At 47.6% G+C, this 14825-nt stretch overlaps 10 protein-coding genes and 1 non-coding gene across 11 annotated transcripts; 6 read left to right on the forward strand and 5 right to left on the reverse strand.

Annotated features, from left to right (window-relative positions):
• The first annotated feature begins 462 nt into the window (after positions 1-462).
• On the forward strand, positions 463-534 carry HG536_0Htrna8E. The gene has a single exon. It is a non-coding gene; the product is annotated as a tRNA-Glu (tRNA).
• A 691-nt stretch (positions 535-1225) lies between these two features.
• On the forward strand, positions 1226-2593 carry STD1 (Std1p; the record flags this gene model as incomplete). The annotated part of the gene is made up of 1 exon (XM_037285684.1): positions 1226-2593. The coding sequence occupies one exon, from the start codon at positions 1226-1228 to the stop codon at positions 2591-2593; it is 1368 nt and encodes a 455-aa protein (XP_037141580.1).
• Positions 2594-2755: 162 nt separating this feature from the next.
• DBP5 (ATP-dependent RNA helicase DBP5) lies at positions 2756-4168 on the forward strand (the record flags this gene model as incomplete). The annotated part of the gene is made up of 1 exon (XM_037285685.1): positions 2756-4168. The coding sequence occupies one exon, from the start codon at positions 2756-2758 to the stop codon at positions 4166-4168; it is 1413 nt and encodes a 470-aa protein (XP_037141581.1).
• Positions 4169-4416: 248 nt separating this feature from the next.
• On the forward strand, positions 4417-4584 carry PMP3 (Pmp3p; the record flags this gene model as incomplete). Its single annotated transcript, XM_037285686.1, has 1 exon — positions 4417-4584. One exon carries the CDS (start codon positions 4417-4419, stop codon positions 4582-4584), a length of 168 nt encoding a protein of 55 aa, XP_037141582.1.
• A 121-nt stretch (positions 4585-4705) lies between these two features.
• Positions 4706-4897, reverse strand: TOM6 (Tom6p; the record flags this gene model as incomplete). The annotated part of the gene is made up of 1 exon (XM_037285687.1): positions 4706-4897. One exon carries the CDS (start codon positions 4895-4897, stop codon positions 4706-4708), a length of 192 nt encoding a protein of 63 aa, XP_037141583.1.
• A 290-nt stretch (positions 4898-5187) lies between these two features.
• Positions 5188-5781, reverse strand: TLD1 (triglyceride-associated lipolysis regulator TLD1; the record flags this gene model as incomplete). Its single annotated transcript, XM_037285688.1, has 1 exon — positions 5188-5781. The coding sequence occupies one exon, from the start codon at positions 5779-5781 to the stop codon at positions 5188-5190; it is 594 nt and encodes a 197-aa protein (XP_037141584.1).
• A 294-nt stretch (positions 5782-6075) lies between these two features.
• On the reverse strand, positions 6076-7554 carry WHI2 (Whi2p; the record flags this gene model as incomplete). The annotated part of the gene is made up of 1 exon (XM_037285689.1): positions 6076-7554. The coding sequence occupies one exon, from the start codon at positions 7552-7554 to the stop codon at positions 6076-6078; it is 1479 nt and encodes a 492-aa protein (XP_037141585.1).
• Positions 7555-8418: 864 nt separating this feature from the next.
• Positions 8419-9675, reverse strand: CUE5 (ubiquitin-binding protein CUE5; the record flags this gene model as incomplete). Its single annotated transcript, XM_037285690.1, has 1 exon — positions 8419-9675. The coding sequence occupies one exon, from the start codon at positions 9673-9675 to the stop codon at positions 8419-8421; it is 1257 nt and encodes a 418-aa protein (XP_037141586.1).
• Positions 9676-9873: 198 nt separating this feature from the next.
• On the reverse strand, positions 9874-10719 carry GLO4 (hydroxyacylglutathione hydrolase GLO4; the record flags this gene model as incomplete). Its single annotated transcript, XM_037285691.1, has 1 exon — positions 9874-10719. The coding sequence occupies one exon, from the start codon at positions 10717-10719 to the stop codon at positions 9874-9876; it is 846 nt and encodes a 281-aa protein (XP_037141587.1).
• A 654-nt stretch (positions 10720-11373) lies between these two features.
• On the forward strand, positions 11374-13161 carry PCH2 (Pch2p; the record flags this gene model as incomplete). The annotated part of the gene is made up of 2 exons (XM_037285692.1): positions 11374-12939; positions 13021-13161. 2 exons carry the CDS (start codon positions 11374-11376, stop codon positions 13159-13161), a joined length of 1707 nt encoding a protein of 568 aa, XP_037141588.1.
• Positions 13162-13398: 237 nt separating this feature from the next.
• On the forward strand, positions 13399-14172 carry GDT1 (putative ribosome biosynthesis protein GDT1; the record flags this gene model as incomplete). The annotated part of the gene is made up of 1 exon (XM_037285693.1): positions 13399-14172. One exon carries the CDS (start codon positions 13399-13401, stop codon positions 14170-14172), a length of 774 nt encoding a protein of 257 aa, XP_037141589.1.
• Between the last annotated feature and the right edge of the window lie 653 nt (positions 14173-14825).

The raw sequence follows: 14825 nt of genomic DNA on the forward strand, positions 1-14825 counted from the left end.
CTTGAAGCGACCGCAGTTTGTTTCGGCGGTGATCAACCATATAAAAATATGTACAGTCATAATTAGGTTCTAGACGAACCCTCAGCCGCTCAAGAAAGAGGCGTATCTTCGCAAGCTTAGGTGCATCTAAGAGAGAACTGATTAGACGCCAAAGAATTGTTCGAACCCATGTTGCTTACCAGCATACTGATCTCGGTTTCTTTATTTTTGGAGTAGGTTTAATGTTTTGGCGATGCTACAGCATATTAGCAAAGCACGCAGTACAACAAAAGCATAAATAGATTTCATAAAGTCGAAACTTAGAGAAAAACTTTGAAATCCCGGCAATTAGGCCACGAAACCGGTTTCATGACGACGGGACAGCATATTTTCTATAATGGCAATATGAGCGCTTTAATGATCACACTGTATGGATATCGAAATATGGGGTTAATGAGAAAGCTAAAATCCCAACAGTTAGCATCCGATGTAGTGTAACGGCTATCACATCACGCTCTCACCGTGGAGACCGGGGTTCGACTCCCCGCTTCGGAGTTCTTTTTTAATTTTCTCTCTTGCTATCCCTTAGCTATTTAGGGGGACGACCGGAAAAACATATCCAGAGAAAATCCGGGTCCGGAACATCTTTTTTTGGAGAACAAAGTGGGGGAGGGGGAGACACACCGGAACAGCGGAAAAAAGCAGCAGGAGAAAACGCCGTGGGAAAATGCAACAAGCCTCCCGAACGTGTTTGTCTAGGGAGAAAGAACAAAGCCCACAGTTTAATTTTTCCGTTCCGGCGCCGCGTCTGCTTCCCCTCCACGCTGATGGGCACATTTTGCAGCTTACAACCCGTAAACCACAGCGTACAACGCCGCAAAAACGTGCAGAAGAAAATCCGGTCGGGTTATTTGAGGGCAAAAAAGCATAGTTTTTGCGTGCAGTGGAGAAATATTCCTATTTCTTCCTGACCAGGTAGATAATCCAGGCTGATAAACCCTTGTCAGACTTTGAATATAAGCCAGTACTAGGAAAGTGCCAAGAAGTTTTGATTTCCGATTTTAATTAGCACTGTTTGAGTTGTATTTACGACAACATTTGATTGATCAGCGACTTTCAAGCTTTTTTTGAGCGGAGTACGCTTTGTTCACAATTGTACCGGAATAATTTTTTTGATAAGGTATTTCAATTTATAAGCTTAGAGCACAAGCTTTATTAGAGGCTAGGAGAAAATATTATTCTCACAATGTTTGTTTCTCCTCCACCGGCTTCAACGACAGGCCGTGGTCTCTCTAAGAGACAGGGTGGAACAAGCAATCATCGGCATAAAGCCAATAGTGGGTTTTTACAATCGATCCCAGAAGGATCGTCGGCTGTGTCTTATGCTCCGTCGATGGGATCATCACAGTCGTTGGAAGGTTCTCTTTATCAAACGGATTCCCAACCACAGATTCCTATGAAGAAGGATACGGCTAATTTTGTCAATGCACCACCAGAATACGCTGACCGCGCCAGAGACGAAATCCGTAAAAGGCTGCTGCCATCAGGGAACAGGACACATCGTTACAGCAGAGCTGACAGTGAAGTGTCGTCTAGACGGTCGAGTGATAATCGTAGTGTTTTTTCGTACAACACATCGTCGGATCAGTCGAGCATATTTTCGCAGCCAAGCACTGTTTTCACGCATTCCACCGTCGATAGCTCGCCATTTCTGCCTCCTCCAAAGATAGTCACGCATGTGTCGCTGCAGGATGCGCTGCCGAAGACCTTCTACGACATGTACGCTCCGGAGATTCTGATGTCAGACCCTTCGAACATTCTGTGTAACGGGCGCCCCAAGTTCACCGAGCGAGCGTTGCTGGACTGGGAGTTGAACGATATTCGGTCGCTGCTTATAGTTGAGAAATGCAGGCCGGAGTGGGGAAACCAACTGCCGGAGATAGTCACCGATGCGCCCAATTTGCCGCATTTCAGGTTTCAACTGTTGCCCTTGAACTCGAGCGACGCGTTCATAATCGAGACGCTGGTGAGCTCTGACCTGTACATGGAGGCGAATTTGGATGATCAGTTCAAACTGACGAGTGCCAGGTACACCGTGGCCGCGGCAAGGAAAAGACATGAGCAGATGACAGGCCGAGTAGAGCCCATAATGGAGCTGTCGAAGCCAGAATGGAGAAATATTGTCGAAAATTACCTGCTGAACATCGCAGTCGAGGCTCAGTGCAGATTCGATTTCAAACACCGCTGCTCCGAATATAAGAAGTTCAAATTCCAGCAATCCAATTTGAAAAGACCGCATATGCCTCCTCCAAAGCTAATTCCAAATACTGATAGAGGGAATTTCATGGAGAACAGCGATCGCTCGGCCAACGGCAGTAGTCTACTGAAGAAGGCGTTGTTGAAAAATCTGCAACTCAAGTCCTTCAACAAGAATAACGCGGGCGATACTAACAGTAACATTAATGATAATAACGCAAGATCGGCTGGCTCGATACATCAGAACGAGGGGAAAATTTCGCTGACAAAGGAAGAGAAAGCCATGCTTTGGTCCCAATGTCAGGCACAGGTCTACCAGAGGTTGGGCTTGGATTGGCAACCGGATAAAGTCTCCTAAACGTAGCATATTCTTTATAGCATCGCATTTATATAAGATTAATGAGTAATCACGTGACACCTAAGTCTTATAGTACTCTTAGGTCTAAAATTATGGTGGTAGTGATGAGATATCGAATCATCACCAAGAGAGCTAGCCCCAGTGAAGCCGATTGCTAGCGTAATGAGCGAGAAGAAGGAGGATGCGGCAGCTTTGCTTGCATCATTGAAGATAGACTCCAAAAAGGAGGCAGAAACTCCCAAGACCGAGACAACTGAGAAGAAAGATGATGCCAAGTCTGTCAGCAATGACAGAAAGGAAGTGGCAGCGGGTTCGAATCTGCTGAAGTCCGAGTATGAAGTTAAAGTTAAATTGGCTGATCTGCAAGCGGATCCCAACTCGCCTCTATACAGCGTGAAATCGTTTGAAGAGCTCGGTTTGGCACCTGAGCTGCTGAAGGGAATATACGCAATGAAATTCCAAAAACCGTCCAAAATTCAGGAAAGAGCATTGCCGCTATTGCTTCATAACCCACCAAGGAACATGATTGCACAATCGCAGTCTGGTACTGGTAAGACTGCGGCGTTCTCTTTGACCATGCTGACGAGAGTCGACGTCGCGTTGGGCGACGTGACTCAAGCCATCTGTCTGGCTCCGTCGAGAGAACTGGCCAGACAAACCCTGGAAGTCATTCAAGAGATGGGCAAGTTCACTAAGATAACCTCGCAACTGATCGTCCCGGATTCGTTCGCCAAAAACCAGCCTATCAAGGCCCACATCGTGGTCGGAACTCCCGGTACAGTGTTGGATCTGATGCGCAGGAAGCTCATCAACCTGCCACAGGTCAAGATCTTTGTGCTGGACGAGGCCGACAACATGCTCGACAAGCAGGGTCTCGGTGACCAGTGTATTCGCGTCAAGAAGTTTCTGCCCAAGACGGCCCAGTTGGTTCTGTTCAGCGCTACCTTCGACGAGTCCGTGAGAACGTACGCCAAGAAAGTGGTCCCCGACGCCAACACCCTAGAGCTGCAGAGGAACGAAGTCAACGTCGAAGCCATCAAACAGCTATACATGGACTGCAACAACGAAGACCACAAGTACGAAGTGCTCTGCGAGCTCTACGGGCTGCTTACAATCGGCTCGTCGATCATCTTCGTCTCCACAAAGAAGACCGCCAACCAGCTCTACGCCAGGCTCAAGCACGAGGGCCACCAGGTCTCGATCCTGCATGGCGACTTGCAAAGCCAGGAGAGAGACCGCCTCATCGACGACTTCAGAGAGGGCAGATCCAAGGTCCTCATCACCACCAACGTGCTCGCCCGCGGTATAGACATCCCCACCGTCTCCATGGTGGTCAACTACGACTTACCCACCCTGCCCAACCGCCAGCCAGATCCCTCCACCTACATCCACAGGATCGGAAGAACAGGCCGTTTCGGCAGAAAAGGTGTGGCGATCTCGTTCGTCCACGACAAGAAGTCCTACACAGTCCTATCCTCGATACAGAAGTATTTCGGCGACATCGAGATGACTCGCGTTCCCACAGACGACTGGGACGAGGTCGAAAAGATCGTCAAGAAGACCCTGAAGGATTAGCCACCCTCGTACATCTTGTATAACTACATACTCGGTCAAGCTGAGCCCAAAGTGGACGCTTTCAGCCTCTCCGTCGACGATGACTGATCTCGCAGATATTATGCATGCTCGGTTTTTTCGCCCTCTCTTCCAGAAAGGGGGTCCAAGTTTGCTGGTCTCCGGTCAAAAAAGTATATAAACTATCAACACTAACTGTTGCGATGAGCTTACGTTGAAACAGTGTAAAGCATCCAAAAAATAAAATTAAGATGGATTCTTCCAAGATCGTCAGTATTATCCTAGCAATATTTTTGCCACCACTATCAGTGTTCCTATCCTGCGGATTCGGTACCGAGTTTATTGTCGACGTGGTTTTGACAATCTTGGCTTTCTTCCCAGGTATGCTTTACGCCCTCTACCTGGCTTTCAAAGCTTAAATAAAGTATCTAGTTCATGTTATTGTTTCGTAATAATATTTCGTACTTCGAGGCTAATTGTCTAACTAATAACTAGATCGATTTTCATTTAGTTTGCTATATACAGAACGGTCTGTTGGGCTTACAACTGCGGAGCCATCATTTCCATCAGTGGAGACTGGATGAAGGCTACGCCAGCGACAAAGAGGGTGCCATTGACGACAATGGTGTATAGTGGCGACTCCATGAACTTTTGGAATCTGGATTTTGGAGGCTGTGGGATGGCAGAAGCGCCAGGGGCCCCAACACCGGGCATACCGAACATTGCAGACATCTTTACCTGGCTCTCTCGAAGTGGTGAACTGGTCTTGCTGAAGTAGACGGAAAAATTATAGGTATAACAAGAGCGTTCGTCAACAGTGACTCGCTAATTAAGAAGGCATGTTGTACTGCATTGAATAGCTAATCTATAGGTTGTTTGTATGGGAAGCTGTGGCTCAGTTAGCAACTAGGAAGTAGCAAAGACGTCAAAAGGCTAAACGAAAACGAAATGAATGTCCGGCACCTTTCTGTTATGTGTATCGTGTATTTTATAGCAATTTGTTGTTCTTGACATCGGTAGCTTCAGTGCAAGGCTATCTCGGAGGACTTGGTGCGGCGCAGCTCCGTGAACTGTGGGTTTGCGCGGATCAGCTCGCCCAGATGCTCGGGAACCAGCGAAGCACACTTCAATCGGTCGCCACTGCCGGCAATGGTCGATCTTCTCGAGCTGGCGCCCTTCCTGGCGTGGAAATCGTGCGGCAAGCTTGTCAGGCAGTAGTTGGGAGAGTACGGCGTATCGCTCAGCGAGTGCTCGCTGCCGCTGTCGCACCCACTCAGTATGCTCACGCCTGAACTGCCGCACCCCTCCCCGTCGCCGGCAGATGTGCTACTCTTCGGCACCTCTTCCTCGGCTCCCACAGGTTCGCTGTTCAGAATACGTCCATTCCGCCCGGAAATGAACGATACACTAAGTCCGCTGTGGTTCTTGATGTGGTACGCCTGCCACCGGCAGGAGAAGCTCACCAGTCGACAGAGATACAGTACCAGATCAAAAAAGTACAGTGTGATCACCGGCAGCAGTAGGATAAACACGAAGAAGTAGCATGTCCATTGATACACCCGGAACAAAACTTTAGCAATCGTCCAAACAGTGTCCAATCCCGGCATCGCAACCATTTTAGTACAGCAAAGCAAAGCAAACAAACTCTCTTTCTTTCTCTCGATCACCAGAAAATACCAGCTGCTTGCTCGATAGACGATAGATGTTATATGGTGCCTTAACTCATTAGCTGGGGCTTACCAAGAATGTTTATATGCAACCACATGTATCGTTAACTGATTTTTTTTTTTTTTCTAAGTATTTTACCCGATGTATTCACTACGCAAATAAGCCTTTTTGTATCTTAAGGTTACTTAACTATGAAGGATTCTATAAAAGATAGGCATTCTGGGACGGCGAGTTGGACGTAGTTACTCGACGCCGACAGCACTTAGCTCTAGAGTCCATACGCGACGGATGTGTAGCCTTACCGGGATAGATATCTTGTTGAGACCGTCCTCGGGGTCCTTCGGGGTCTTGAGGCTTAACGTACGCACTTTCTTGTCTGGGTTGTCTTTGTTGGTGGCCCAAGAACCGTACACTTGCACCTCCAGGTTGATCTTTTCTTCGCCCCACCAGCACTTACGGGCGGGCTTTCTCCAGAAGAGCAGTAGCTTTGGGTTTATGTCTGGGCGCGGGACCAGGTCGTAGAGTCTTGGCGGTTCAGGGTGTCTTGTCTTGGAGCTGGATCTCTGGGCGGAGGAAGATCTGGAGCGGACGTTGTCGGCGAGCGTGGAGAGTCTTGATTTGCGCTTCTCTACGACGGGGCGGCCGTGCGACGCAATCGACGTTTGGGACGCGGATTTGGTGGGCAACAGCGCGTTTATGGCTTGATTGTTGCGGGAGGTCGTCCTGGAGAGCGAGTTCAGCGACACGCTCGATCCCACGGGCGTTATTGTGTTTTCCTGAGCGGCTTTGACCTCTTGTTCCCATTTTGCCCTCGCCGCGTGGTACTTCTGCCTGAATTCCTCTGTGGTCTCGTTGACAATCCGACATAGCGACAGCGAGCTGATCACTGTCTTGCCCGGCTCTTGGGTTCTGTTTTCCCATCGGGAGTCCTTCGCAAACCCCGACGAACAAAGCATATCCAGTAGATGTTGCTCGGCGGGCCCCAGGGTTCTTTCTTTGGAGTTCGAGTTGTTCTTGCCGTCCTTCTGCTTCTTGAGCCTGTTGGAAGAGTACAGTCCCTGGAAGATAGAGGCCTTCGCAGTTAAGTAGCTGCCTGCAGCTGCTTTCACTTGGGCCATCACATGGTATAGGAGATCATCACTGCTCTCGTCCGAATCGAACTCGAAATCGCTTTGGGGAACACAGTAATAATCTAAGTCTTCCCTTAGCACGATGATTGTGGGCTTCTCGTGCAAGATTTCGTTCTCTGTGCTGCTGCCGCTCCCTGGAGATGCTGAACCACCAAAGGAAAAGAACCCTCTGGCTGCTGACGAAAGGCCGCCATCCTTGCGCGCCGACGCCCTGTCGTTCAGCTTATGCACGGGGAAATTGATCAGGTCCTCGTATGCTTTGGAGTAGACTTCCATGATATACTCGAAACAGTCTGGTGGAAAATTCGACACGTAAACCTCATCGTTCGGCATCAGATTCGAGATCACCTGTCCCTGCCGGTCCAAGAACACACCCGACGGGAACAGACACAGCAACAAGGACTCCGGCAAAGACATCAGCTGGTCACGAGTTATGTAATAGTGATTTTCCTGGATATTCAAATGGATCAACGAGTTGGCATTGTCTTCGTCCCCATTGTCCGTGTAGCCTTGTCCATGTTGCTGTTCCTTTAACAAGAAATTGCTTGCAGCACCGTTGTTTTGCGATACCTGTGTGATAACGTTCTCCATCCCTTTCAGACTGAGAAAGCCAGTGTCTCTCGGATAATTATCTGCTTCTACCAAATCACAATATCTCTCTGTTCAGGAAGAGAAATGACACAATTTTTCTGTACCAAAGACAATTGCACTTGTAACGTGCAATGAAACAACCGGGACTCTAGTGAGCTTGCAGGTACAGACAGATTAGCTCACCGGGGATACCTTACCAGAGGATGTTGCTGCATTCTTACTCACGTCTTTCCCTTCGGCTGCTTAAACTTTTCCACCATTATATCTATGTACGGCAACTTTTTTCAAGATACTACAAACCCGTTCAAGACTGTCAGATAGTGGCGTCGAGCAGCCTGGAAGATGCCAATTGATGCCTTTAGCGTCGGCTTTCCCACCCAGCTTCCCTGCGTTGAAGTTTCTGGACTTAAACCGGCTTCAGCAGAATCCATGTATGTCTTGCGGCGTTTTGCTGCTTTCCTACAGAACTTGCAACTGGATCGGCATCGCGTAGGCCCAGTTGGATCGCCACTGTAGAAAGTTGCCAGATAGGTGGGTTTCCTTTCATCTACGGCTCTTAGACAGCGAAAACCCAGACATTTATCTTGGATTCAATCTTCGTTAGCACTGTATATATTTGAAAAATTTATCATTACCTTTGACTAGCAACTTTAACTCTTGGAGAGGGAAGACTGGGAGTGCTATCGGTGTTCCTTGAAGGGTCAGCGGACTCGAGAGCATTGTAACCTCTTTGCAAATGATGAAATACGTTTTCTTTAACCTTATCTACATTATCTGACGGGTTTTGCTAATCCATAGCGGGCCCACTGATAGAAAAAGGACTCAATATTTCTGATACAAAATTCTTGTGCTCTGGGAAGGAGCTCACATTTCATCCTCGCTGTTTATCAAGAACTCATCTTCATCTGCGTTCTTGGTAGCTTTCTTTGGCTGGTCGCGCTCTGGAGCAGTCTTTGTTGGAGTTTCGTTCAACGGCTCTGGAGGGACAGGCTGCCACTTCTTTCTGGTGGCATTATCTGGGGTGTCGATGTAGGTTGTTTGGGCAACGACTTTCTCTTCAGCTCCGGTTTTGTGGCCCGCGGAATCCTTCTGGATCTTCGGGCTTCCCAATTGGGGCGGGATATCATCCTCTTCGTCCGCGTCATCATTCAGATCATCACTTTGAAGTGTGATGCCGTGGCTCTCCAACGAATCGTCCTGGATTTGAGCACCAAAGGAGTTGAATCTGCGTCTCTCGGGCTTCTTTGGCGTTTTCTCATCAAAAAATTCCTCGTCCCGCTGTTGAGAGTATGGATCATCGTAGTAGTCGCCAGCCTGATGAGGATTCTGTGCCTCCTGAGAACCCTCGCCAACAAGATTCCTCCTGATTCCGCTGATCCAACCGTTCAGCTTGGTAGCAGTGTCCTGGATGGACCGATTGGCCCTCTCCCTCAACACAGGCAGATCCTTTTCCATGAATTGGGTCCAGGAGTCTTCGTCAGCTGCTTCAAGCTCCCGCTGCTCTTCGGGACTGAGCGGGTGGTTCTTTCTTCTTTGACGATCTCTCAGCCTTTGTCTGTGAGCTTGGCGCTCGGCGTCGGAGCCCCTTGAGCGATGGGTCCGTTGTTGCGTCCTGTTGTACTGCTCGTCAAGCTGACGTGCTAGTATCTCGTCCTGCTCCAGTTGACTTTGCTGCCTTCTCGCCGGCAACTGCGGGGTCCCGACTGCGATGGGCTCCTTGGGCAGTTCTATGTCCTTACCGGATTCGGGGTCCGACAGATACAGCAGCGCATTGAAAGCTGGATCAAGAGCACCCTGAGAAGCTATTATGACTGCTTTGATGAACTTGCTCTCCATGTTTGGGAACGCTTCTTTCAGCTGTTCAAAGATAGGGTTTCTATCGGCACTCCCATCGTGGGTCTCGGAGCTCGCAGATTTGGCTTTTCTTTGGGGCAATGCTGGAGGAAGTTCCTCTTCATCATTGTCGACCTTTGGATCAACAGTTTCTGTAACCGTATCTTGCTCCGCCTCAGGTTCGCTTGTCGTAGGCTTTTCGGTGATATCTTCCTTTACCGGCTCCATTATCTTAGCGTCATCACCGGTTCCCGTCTTCTGGGGGATTGTAGTTGAATCCTCTGGCATTGTAAACAGCTTAAGTGATAGAATTGACTGCGATCGGACTGCAAAGGTGAACCAAACTGTCGATCAGGATCAAAGCTTGATCTTAATAGGCAGTATTCCCCTTGAAACTGCGCCAAGAATGGCGAAGTTGGCGTATATAATGACTGACATATAAGGCAGGCTTCAACAGAATAGCCCTGACTAACAACCATGTGTAGTTTATGAAGCATTCTTCATTTTCCTCAACTGGTTCATCACCTGGGATCTGGACCAGCTCCCCTTGTCATCGCCTACCATCTTTCTGACGATAGGATCGTCCAACCTCATGAAGGGATTGAAGCGAAGTTCATCACTCAAAGTGAAGTGGCCCGTCGAAATTTCATATTGGTTGGTGAATTTCTCCAGGGCGTCAAAAGCGTTGTTTTCTCCTACATGCCTGTAAATCGCTTTGCGAATGAAGTTGACGTTGCCCTTAGTGTATTCATGACCGGGGAAAACGCGAGTGCTGCTCCAGTTTGGTTCCTGAACAGCATTCAGGATCCGGTCGTTCAAAGCGGCATCCATCTCAGATGCCGTGCCTTCGAAGAATCTCCCGCATCCGGCCGTAAACAAAGTGTCCCCTGTGAAGATGGCCTGTTCGTTAGTACTAACATCCTTAACGTGGTAGCAGATGGAATCCTGGGTATGACAGGGTGTCCTGATGCAGGTGATCTCCAGCTCTCCCAATTTGAAACGCTGCGAGTGATCCGGTATCTTGGTTGCTGCTGGGGAGGTCTTGGAGCCTGCGATGACCTCTACGGAATGACCTTCCTTCTTCAAAGCTGCTAGCATAGCCACGTTGCCACCAGCGTGGTCGTAGTGGTGATGTGTATTGACAATAGCCTCCACACTAGCCAGCTGGCTCTTGTTTAATTCTGCCAGCACTTCTCCGGCTTCGGCGGGATCTATCAGCCACGACTTGCTTCCATCTTGCGTCGAGAGCAAATAACTATAATTGACACCGCCGGTTAACCATCTCATCTTAATAGGTTTGATGTGCATCTTTCTTGTTTGCCTTAATATCATCCACTGTCTGCCACCCTGCTATGAGAACAGTCCCACCAATTGCTGAAACGGAGGTTGGTCTTATGTAAGCTCATCGCAACCCTTAGCAGCGACGCTCCTCGCGTTTGCTAAAACCGCCGGGTAAGAAGTGAACTGAACTGCAATTATCGTCTGAATGCCCATAGAGCTTTACATTCCAGCGTTCTAGCCCCTGCTAATTGGCTATCTGCCGACAAATTGTCCAGAACCGCCCCCTATGCCTTCTTCTTTGTTTTACATTCAACTGGAAGAACCAGACAAGGCTATCTTTGCCTAAACATGAAATCTGACGTAAAGATCAATCCATTTGCTGCTTTCCCAAAAGAAGTCCTTAGCAGTGCTAGTATTCTAAACTCTGCGAACAACCATCCAGCTAGTTCTTAACCCGCCATGTGTTGGGACCCGAAATGTAGGTCCAGTCAACTCAGCTTGTCTCTGTGGATTCCTTGCTTTGACTTGGCCAAGATCGGAAGAAGGTTGGTCTCTCTCTTTTTTCCTGTTACCAGTCCTTCTTATATAGTATAAAAGGGGTCTCGGCGGCTAATTCATTGGCTGCTCAAAACCTACAGAAAATTGCACAAAACATTTACTGGAGAAGAAGAAGCAGATCCATAGGTTGAGATAAGCAAGCTGAAGATGTCGTATATCGTTGATGCCAGTCTGAGGAGTTACAGCGTTCAAGTTGTACAAGCGGCGTTAAGAGAAGAGTATCGAAGCCGGTCAAACGGTGGCAAAGGAGGTGATGGGGGCCAGATGGTGGCTGAAAAGATGGCTATCTTTTATAATCTGTTGAGAAACGTCATAAGGAAGAAGCTGACGAAGTTTGCCGCCAGTCAACTGGAAGACCTGACTATGAATTCTAGCACGTTTCTGGGCGAAGGCCATGGAAGTATAGAGATCTGTGAACCGCCGACGGAAGCTCAGGAGCGAATTATCAAAAGTCTGGTGAAAGTCGTCTTTCATCAGTTGCAGACCTGTGGCCAGAGTGATAAGTTCGCGGATGTCGATGAAGGACACGCAAACCTGTTTCTTTCTCTGTTTGTCAAAAGCATTCATTGTGAATACTTTGAAGAAACCTCTCTGCTCAATTCAGATCCGGAACTTGATGTGCAAGACTGTATACGCAGGATCTTTGATGGAACAGGTGCAGAAAACACCCGCCTCTCAGAAACCCAGAAAAAGACTACATTCCACCACGCCGCTTCATTCACTGTGCATCTATACTGTTCTTTGGGCCATGTCTCACATGGCAGTGGCCTGTTGGAGGAGTTCGACAAGATTGATCTGGAGACCGATCTGTGTCCCGGCGAAGAACAATCGGAGGGACCGACTTTGGCATCTTTATCATACAACAGTGAGTCACTGTCAGAGTTGCCAATCTCCAAGCAGACCCTCAATCTGACTCGCATAGCGTTGCTACCTTCAGACAACTTAGAAGGATTGTGGGAATGTTTACATTTCGATGATGGGATAAAACGAAGGCTTTACAGTTACGCAACGGTAGCGCTCAAAGTAGCAAGTTTGTCTAGCCAGAAGCCCGCTGAGGCAGCACAGAGTTCATTTGGAAATAACAAGTTAATATTAGTGCACGGCCCCCCTGGAACTGGGAAGACGACTGTTTGCAAGTCTCTCTGCCAGAAGCTGTCGATCCGGAGAGAGTTCTCAAGAGAGATTGATCCCTTAGATGCAACTCACAAGGGAATGATCGTTGAACTTTCTTGCTCGCAAATTTTCTCTCGATGGTTTGGCGAGTCATCAAAGAACTTGGCCACAATATTTGGTGACGTGGAGAACTTGCTCATAGCTAACCAACAAACAGGTTCCTTCGTCTGTCTGCTGATAGATGAAGTTGAAGCAATAGCATTTTCCAGAAGCGATTTGTTGCAGAAGAACGAATCCACAGATGGCGTTAGAGTTGTGAGCACTTTGCTAACGCAACTAGATCGTCTCAAGAAATACAACAACCTAATCATATTAGCAACTTCCAATCTGCTGGAGTCGCTTGATCCAGCTTTCATCGATAGAACCGATGGGGTCTTCTATGTCGGAAATCCTTCCCGGAACGGCATCGCCAAGATCTTGTCTTCAGGTATGAAGGATATGATCACAAACGGCGTAATAACTTCCATGGGCGACCTCTCGAATGTACTGAATTCCCTCAAGTATAAAAAGATAATGGATTTGATAGCAGAGAAATGTTTGGTATGTTAAAAGCTATGCTTCAACAAAGGCGATCGCTTCCCCTGCGGATACTAACATAGCATCTCACGTTTTTTTCATCAGCTAGCTGGGACTAGTGGAAGAACATTAAGCAAACTGCCATTAATAAGCCTCTCAGAGCATTTCAGAACAGTACCGGTCTCATTGGATAGATTTCTGATAGCGCTGGCCATATCGATCAGGCAGCTAAGTGAGCAAGCCTGAACCACGTGTAATCAGATTGGTTGTTCTGGTAGTGTCTTTCATATACAAATTTTCTATCCCATCGCGATGCTATTCACCAAGAGCAGATATCAAAAAAACTCGACATAGATAGCGAAAACCAGTGAGCACGAACAGTTTTCGCATCAAGAGCTGTTTTCGACCAATTCTGCAAATCAGGAGTTCAGAAGGGGAAGGCCTTCTTTGGGTTGAAACCATTTTAATAATATCATTCTCAAAATGATGAATGCGCCAGCAGGACCTGATCAGGCTGAGCATCCCATGAGCTCTTTCTTAATGGCTGTCTCTATGATTGGTGTATCCGAGATTGGTGACAAAACCTTCCTTATAGCTGCATTGATGGCAATGCGCCATCCTCGTTTGCTAGTGTTTTCGTCTGCTGCTTCATCGCTCACTATAATGACCGTCTTATCCGGCTTGGTGGGTCACTCCTTTGTTACGCTTATTTCTGAACGCTATACTCATTTCTTTGCCGGCATACTTTTCCTGATATTTGGCTACAAGCTGACCATCGAAGGTTTGGAGATGAGGAAAGATGCCGGTGTCGAAGAAGAACTCGCAGAGGTGGAAGAGGAAATCGCCGTCACGGACCTGAATGCAAACATGCAAAGCGCCGAGACCGGAGGTGTCAGCGACAATGGGTTTTACAAGAGCACCAAGGGATTGAAAAGAATTCTAAGCAAGGTCGGTGATGCTGCTTCCTTAGTTCTATCTCCTCTATGGGTTCAAATTTTCGCCATGATATTCCTCGGTGAATTTGGTGACAGATCTCAGATTAGCATCGTTGCGATGGCATCCAGCAGGTACTACTGGTATATCATCTGTGGTGCCGTGGTCGGGCACTTGGTGTGCACCGGATTGGCGGTGCTCGGAGGTAAGTTGCTAGCAACGAAGATCAGCATGAGAACAGTCACTTTAGGCGGTGCCTTGTCGTTCTTCATTTTTGCAATTTTCTACATTTACGAAGCATTTACTGCGGAGGATCTTGCCTAAATAAATCATAGAGAGCTGATACACACTAGAATATGTATTCGATTGTAATACCTCTGGTATCTCGATAAATGGAAGACGACAGCTCTCGTTACAGCGCTATCTTCTTTTCTGCGCTGAAATATGTGTGCTACTCCCATCAGTGTTTATTAGCCACAGCATCTTTCATATACTCTCGCCGAACAATTCGCCTGATTTCTTCATCAGTCCGTTTCTCCAATATCTTCAATTTTTCATCCAACATGGCTCTCATGGCCGCTGTTCCATCTTGACTTGCTGCCTTGAACTCGGTTCCCTCTTGGCTGACGTTTGTCGTATCGGAGAATTTACCCAATCTTCCAAGGGCTTTTTTTTCCAATGCAGCTGCCAACGACTCTACTGTCTTACCTTTTCCCTTGTTTGACAGCAAAGTTGAATCAGTTCTCTGTGATCCTGGACGGTTGTTCAAGGGACTTCCTTCATCTTCTTGCATTTGGCAATTTGACAATGTAATGTTCTTCAATGAAGCAAACAAGGTCTAAATCAGCATATAAGCACTTTGTTTAGTTGGAACAGTTTCTTGTTTTCTTAGCCTTTTTCTATGAGATTCGCATATAAAGATGAGATAGATTGATTACATGATGCTTCTGGTCCTTATAGAGCCGTCCATTATTGAA

The sequence above is a fragment of the Torulaspora globosa genome, chromosome 8, assembly GCF_014133895.1.
Source record: "Torulaspora globosa chromosome 8, complete sequence".
Taxonomy (NCBI): Eukaryota; Fungi; Ascomycota; class Saccharomycetes; order Saccharomycetales; family Saccharomycetaceae; genus Torulaspora; species Torulaspora globosa.